This window comes from Parambassis ranga, chromosome 9 (assembly GCF_900634625.1).
Source record: "Parambassis ranga chromosome 9, fParRan2.1, whole genome shotgun sequence".
Classification (NCBI taxonomy): Eukaryota; Metazoa; Chordata; class Actinopteri; family Ambassidae; genus Parambassis; species Parambassis ranga.
Genome location: NC_041030.1, coordinates 18,440,788 through 18,447,718, shown reverse-complemented (window position 1 = coordinate 18,447,718; position 6,931 = coordinate 18,440,788). Strand labels below are relative to the sequence as shown.

The window sequence follows — 6,931 nt, the reverse complement described above, 5'->3', positions numbered from 1 at the left end:
AGGGACAAAAGGCAGCTATTAATGCCTCGCCAGATATTCCATGTGGCAACCATTGCACTAATGGTTAGCTCCCAAACAAACGGGAAACATACTAGACCAACCACAACAAAATGGGAGGGAAGCACGCTTCCTCGGTCTGGCCTGTAGATGCTGACATCATTTCTTACGGATCCCTGCAACATTCAGACGGCTTTGCTTAGTAAAGATAGATGCTGAAGCACCTGCTGATAGAGAAAAAATATTAAAAACACAGATTTGCATTGCTGCCTTTAAGAATGTGAAGAAAGAAATGTGAATGAGAGATATGACCTCCTTCTGACCACCCACTTCCCTCAGTAATCATCTGCAAACACACTAATCAATGACAGCTGCCTTGATGCCAGATCAAAAGGCTGAGAGGAGAACATTAACACCACAGGCTTCCGGGCCTCATGTTCTCTTATCCTGCCTTTCAGAACTTCTATCTCTGGACACGCATTAAATATCTGGGAGGATACAGGAAGTGAGAGACGACTGCAAACTGTACTGTATTCATTGGTCCATATTGGAAAAGGGGCTTAAAGTGATCAGACCTGAAACCAAAGCACAGGAAAGAATGACCTGACAGAAGTAATATATATTGCCCTTTGATGGATGTCAAAGGAATCACCGAGACAAATGAGTAATCCTAAGGAGTGCCGCTGTACATTCCACCATGACATGTCAGGCCGCATGGCAACATGTGGAGCGCTGTTTCATGATCACCTCTGCACCATGCAGGTCAACCATTTCTATAAACCTCTACAGGAACTAGTGCAACATGCTGTAACCTCACACTCACACCACAGTCCTGGAGATAAACCTATAGAATCCATAGGAAGAATGATAAGGAAGTTCAGCTTAGGATACAATTTCTAAATAAATGATATAATTCAGACCTCAAAAGACTTCTTTCTTCATGAGGACACAATACCTCAAAACCACACGCTGTACAGTAGCACTGTTAGTCTGTTTAATTGCTCTGTACAAACAATGACGCAGCCAATAAATAACCAGAGATGCTGGTTGCATCATGCTTAGGGTCAGCTGCATCATGTGTGCTGCTGACCCTAACCCCAAACACACACACACACACACACACACAGCAATCCTATTTATTTGTCATCTTCAGCATTCCTGAGACTTGTGAATGTTTGAACTCCCTCCAAGACACTGGCTTGGAGAAAGAAAAAAAAACAGCAATAACACAAAATAGGTGCAGCAATCTTATCAAAGTGGGTCTTTGCATTTCTGGCACGGGAATTCTCTCTGTGGCATAATGTGATCCAGCTTTGGGGAAACAAGTGGAAAATGACTGGAGGCAAAAAAACAACTAATGAATACTTACACCGAGATGTCTGGTGCAACACATGTTTGTAGTGGGCAGCTACTGAGTGTGCGAGGGGAGAGAGAGAGAGAGGCACTTCTAGGGAGGGGTCCATGAGTTTTTCTGGCCTGGTTAATTGCAAGTCTGATATTAAACCTTTTGGTGCAAATATTTCAGATCACTGTGAAATCATGTCCCTATTTATTCAAGAATTTTTTTACAGCATTTAAATTACAGAAGACCACACAAGATTGAAAAAAGTGGTTTTGCTAAAAGATTTCAACGACATTCCAAAAATATTTTTTTAAAACAAAGAATGAAAAAAAGAATATAAAAATTTAAATAAATGTGGTTAAGCAAACAGTTCATGCTCTCATAAATTAAATTAAATTAAATTAAATTAAATTAAATTAAATTAAATTAAATTAAATTAAATTAAATTAAATTAAATTAAATTAAATTAAATTAAATTAAATTAATAAAGAAATTTCATGTTGCCAGTAGGAGGCGTGACATCATATTAGCATAATGGACAATGGACTGTTGACATGACAACGTACCAAGCTAAATCAAAGGGGCTACACGTTAGGTGTGTTACAGAGCCATTTTATCATGTGCATTTTTAAAAGTCAGCAAATTTCAACATTTTTCAGCCTAATGCATTTTTCCTACCAGGTCTGGTGAGTTTTGGGGCATGTTAAGGCCTCCAAAAAGGCCATCTTAGGGGCAGAAAAAAGGGGGAAAAATAATCCATATGGGTTTCAATAGGGCTCTCGCACGTTTCGTGCTCGGGCGCTAATTAAATTACACTTTTGCATGTACTATAATATTAATTCAGGTAGGTTAAATTGTCAAAGTTCTTTGAAACAAGACTGATGATGCTGTTTTTTTGTTGCTGCATGTCCACTCCACGCCACCAGAGGGAGACGGTTTTATTTTGATATCAACCATTGTCACAGATGATCAGCGACAGCAAGTTTGTTGTTAAAGGAAGTAGCCCCAAAAAGTTGTTATACTAGCCGATGGAGAAACGGCCACCATGGCGGACAGATAGGGCGTGTTAACAGAAAAACAAACAAACAAACTACAATACCGCCAAGCGGGGAAGGTAGTTGATTTATCTACATCTTTTTCAGATGCTGTTTTGAGAGTCGAGGCTGACAGTCGAGCAGTCATGAACGAGAATTTTGACCGAGCACCTGGAGCTGGGAGATCCCGTAATCTTCCTGGAGATTCTGGTTTCGTGGGTAGCACCGGGGACTGTGACACCAAAAGCTCGTTTTTCAGCCAAAGGGAGCCGCTGAGACAGCCGCGAACATCCCCGCCTCTGGCCGAGAACAACATTAGCACGGCTAACGATATGGCTCATGGAGGTAAGGAGCTGTCAACCTGCTAACGTCCACCATAACTGGGCTATGTTAGCCAGCTACTTTCACATTCGATTGTGTGTAAATGATGCTCGCTGTAATGGTCACTAAAGACCACAACTATGTTTTCCTGAAGGGATTGTTTTCCTCTCTGTTAGGTGCAGAGTTTACCCCTAATCTAAATTTGGAGCTGTCATTAGCTAGCTAGCTGCTAAACACACTATTAATGACAGCTAACCTTAGCATTTTGGCGTTGCGACAAGCACTTGTTGGATTGTTATTTCATGTGAGCTGGTGCAGCATCTAAATAAAGCTCCCACTCAGATGTCACATACTTATGTGCCACTGTTATCTGGTATCTCTCCCAGCTGAAAGCTAACATTTGCTAACTTTATTATTTTCCATCTGCAAAATGTATGGCTCCTTTGCTGCAAGTATAGTAAATGATATGTTCCTTTATTCCTTATTAGCATTACAAATCAGTGTCTTTACTGAACCTCCTCTGAATAGGTGGGATAAAATGACAGTAAACAAAAGTCTGAACGTATGATTCTTCTTCTAGGTTTTCACAGTAAACCCCAACAAAGTGCAAATTCCAACAACACATCTGCCTCCAGAGGATTTAATGATGTGGACTCTGTGATCAAGACATCAAACCTTTCAGCCAGTGCACCCGAGTTTGTCCCTACAGGATATAATTCATATGAAGTAAGACGTCTTTTTACACCATTGTAGCATCGGTCCTGATATTATAACTCTTGTACAGTAACTGTTGCATTTCTCTACTGTTACTAGCTGCCTCGGAGTTTGTCATTATTTTGCCAGAATCTCATGTAATTTTCTTTTCTTCTTATAGGAACCTCCTTATTATGATGATGGAGAAAATTACTACAGCGAACCAACATTGGCTGATATGGTCACAGACTTCCTGGCCCACCTTAGCTCCTCGCCAGGGACCTTTGAGTCAGACATGGAATACATAACCAGTATGCTTAATGGAATGGTTACCACTGAACAGCTGCTGGAGGAGCTGGTGGAACTGATCTTCACGCAGGTTGGTAGTCGTGCTTGTTTTGTCATTTAAATAAGAATATACTCAAGTGTTGCTACACACAACATCCATCTGACAAAATAATCATTATTTTCTTGTCTCTCTGTTGCAGTCTACTGCCATTCCGAACTTCTCTTACACCGGTGCCAGGCTTTGTAACTACCTGTCTCATCAGCTGTCATTTAGCTCACAAAGTGGTAACTTTCGACAGCTGCTCCTAAAAAGGTCATTTTATTTCCTTTGATTCCACATTTTTAACAGAGACTGTTGACTAAAAGCTGCAGAAATTGTCCTACACAAGCAGGGTGTGCATAATGTCTTGGTTCACGTTGTTAAAATTAAGAATGCTGTCTGCTGTAGATGTCAACGAGAATATGAACAAAGAAATACAGCAGTTCGAGGAGAAGCAGAGACACAGAAGAAATTCCACTCCTTTGTGCTGTTTCTGGGCGAGCTCTACCTCAATCTGGAGGTAGGAAACCAAAGGTTTTTTTGTATTTGTGCTCCCTTACAACTTGCCAACCAAATCTGCTAATGCCGGATTATTTGTCAGGTTATTGTTCAGTTCTAGACTTTTTTTTTTGACTTTGGTGTGAATCTTTGTTTAGGTAAAAAATGCTAAAGGCCTTCCAAATCGAGCAGATGTCCTCCTTTCGGGTCTGAATGACCTGCTGATCTGTCTGTTGTCCGTTCCAGTGGATGCAAATCTCATCTGTGCTGTCAAACTGCTGAAGGTGCCAGATTCCAGTTACATGTGTTTCATGCACACAGATATTTCCAGATGTTTCTGTCTTTCATGGAGGAACTAAACTGTTTTATGAATTTACAGTTGACGGGGTCTGTACTGGATGACACATGGAAACTGAGTGGAAAACCACACATGGACGAACTGATCCAAAAAATAAAGACTGTTCTACTGGATGCTACCTGCAGCAGGTGTGTGTGTATCTATATACCTCGATGGTCATTTGTACCCTCGATGGCAGCGTTAGAAATAGTTCCAGTGTTCCACGTTTAGCTTGTGTGGTGAGACTTTGTGCTATTTTTCTATTCAGGGATGTGAAACAGATGCTCCTGAAGCTAATAGAGCTGAGGTCCAGTGACTGGGGCAGAGTCCAAGCTGCTGCAGCAGCCAGCAATGCTACACCAGACAACGACCCCAACTACTTCATGGTCAGTGTGGTACTCCTCATATTCCCGCTTTAATCTCACTGCTGTGTTCTTGTATGTCACGCTTTTGTGTTTTCTGTCGTAGAATGAACCTACGTTCTACACTGAAGACGGGACCCCTTTCACAGCAGCAGACCCAGGTCAGTCCGTGTATACACACACAGAAAACATGAAGCGGATTCTAGACAGAAAGCCTGGAAGACCAAACTTAAAACTTCATTTGAGTTGTCAGTGTACATTTGATTGCGTAGTCTCTCTTGTGGTTGAACATCAGTATCTGTATTTTTTTTAGAGTACGCTGAAAAATACCAAGAGATGCTGGACAGACAGGACTACTTCCATGACTTCTTTGGAGAAAATGGAAATGAAGAGTAAGTATCCATCATAAATATCGAATAGGTCAGAACTGGCTTATGCATTGTATTTAGAGCTACCTACATAAATATAAATGTTATACAAAGGTGCCCAAAAAGCATTAAAAATATTCTTCTGAATAAATCTAAACACATATTTATACTCTGCATAGCTTCCAATGTCATATTGTAAATTTGAATGACTTTGGGCCAATCATGCAAAGCAGAGTGTAGCTCAAATTAAACTGTAACGTTAAGTTAGAACCAAAGACACTGCTCAGAACCAGCCTTCTCTGCGGCACATGTAACCTGTTAAAGGTCTGCATTGCCATCATGATGGCACATCTTTGGTCATGTGACTGGAGGGCAGCTTCACCAGTGAAGTCATGTGACCAAGTCTGACCTGTGGGCCCCCCGAATTTGGCAAATGCATTTGACTGGCCCACAATGCATCAGGCTGGACCAGGGCCTCAGTTTCAGATTAGTCAGCAGCTGAATGTGACAGAGGGCTTAACTCGCCCATATCCTCTTTCTGTCTGTCTGTCTCTCTCTCTCTCTCTCTCTCTCTCTCTCTCTCTCTGGCTGATTACGCCCTGGTGTTAGACTCCCATATTATCTATATTTAGGATGTTAAAATATAACACCATTGTGTTGCATTCACAGATTCGACTTTGAAGATGAGATGGAGCCCGAGATAGAAGAAGCTTTTGAGAGTTTCTGTTTAGAATCAGAGCGGAAACGACAGCAGCGGCGTGAGCGTGAAAACCCTTGAGGGAACGTACCGACCCTTTTCCCTCTAAACTTGCTGGAATAAAAACTAGCATTGGATAGGATCAGACTTTTATTCTACTGCAAACACGTATTGTAACAACAACAACAACAACAACATAAAGCTGTTCATAGTTGCACTTCTGACACTTTTTTTTTCCAGTCAGTGTTGATTAGACAATGGGGACAATCAACAGGAAAACTGTTCAAATGTTGAGGTATTTTAAGGCTGTTGGTTTTAGAGGTTGTCTTTCTTTTTTTTTATTTCCTTCTGAATCTTCTTTCCTTTTTACGCCAAATTCAAACGCCAGGAGGGAAATAGTTTGCTGTGATTCTTTTATTTTTTTGTTTTGTTCTGAACAGCTAATTTGTTTAATCACGTGTGCATAATTTGTCAGAAAGTAATTAATGTCCCAACTCATACGGTCCTAAAAACCCCATCTTAAAATGCACTGTAGATAACTACATAACTGCATACAGTATGTAAATAGACTTGATCTCCACCTTGACAATATTAAGCGCTTCATTTAAGGCTGTTCACGTGTTAATCTGGTGCAAAAATAGACACTAAATACAAATTAGAAATTTCAAATTTCCAAAAAGGAAATTGATAAAAAAAAAATAAGTTCAAAGATTTTTTTTAGATGTTTTTAAAAAATGCAGTGCATCCATTATTTTTTATTTTTTAATTCGCATCTTGCAGTTCAGGGTGATTCGATGTTATCCTGAGACTGAACCACTGTTTACCAGCAATCCATAGAGGGAAAAGGAATGTTGTTTTATAGTTTGTAAATATTATTTATAGTATTGTTTGCCTGCAATAAATTCTTATAATGTGAAATTACACTTGTTTGATTTGTGTGTGTCAGAGCTCTTT

General features: G+C 40.2%; 1 protein-coding gene across 1 annotated transcript; it reads left to right on the top strand.

Moving 5' to 3' along the window:
- Window positions 1–2,283: 2,283 nt before the first annotated feature.
- Window positions 2,284–6,676, top strand: paip1 (poly(A) binding protein interacting protein 1). The gene is made up of 11 exons (XM_028415180.1): window positions 2,284–2,718; window positions 3,275–3,420; window positions 3,569–3,766; window positions 3,876–3,988; window positions 4,124–4,235; window positions 4,372–4,497; window positions 4,593–4,699; window positions 4,819–4,936; window positions 5,019–5,073; window positions 5,226–5,304; window positions 5,950–6,676. Exons 1-11 carry the CDS (start codon window positions 2,520–2,522, stop codon window positions 6,056–6,058), a joined length of 1,362 nt encoding a protein of 453 aa, XP_028270981.1. The 5' UTR covers window positions 2,284–2,519; the 3' UTR covers window positions 6,059–6,676.
- The last annotated feature ends 255 nt before the right edge of the window (window positions 6,677–6,931 follow it).

Excerpts from the sequence above, each read along its gene's own strand:
- paip1 (XM_028415180.1), top strand. The coding sequence starts at position 2,520 with ATGAACGAGAATTTTGACCGAGCACCTGGAGCTGGGAGATCCCGTAAT. Across the intron at positions 4,498-4,592 it reads GTGCTGTCAAACTGCTGAAG|TTGACGGGGTCTGTACTGGA; the intron begins GTGCCAGATTCC and ends ATGAATTTACAG. Across the intron at positions 4,937-5,018 it reads ACGACCCCAACTACTTCATG|AATGAACCTACGTTCTACAC; the intron begins GTCAGTGTGGTA and ends TTTCTGTCGTAG.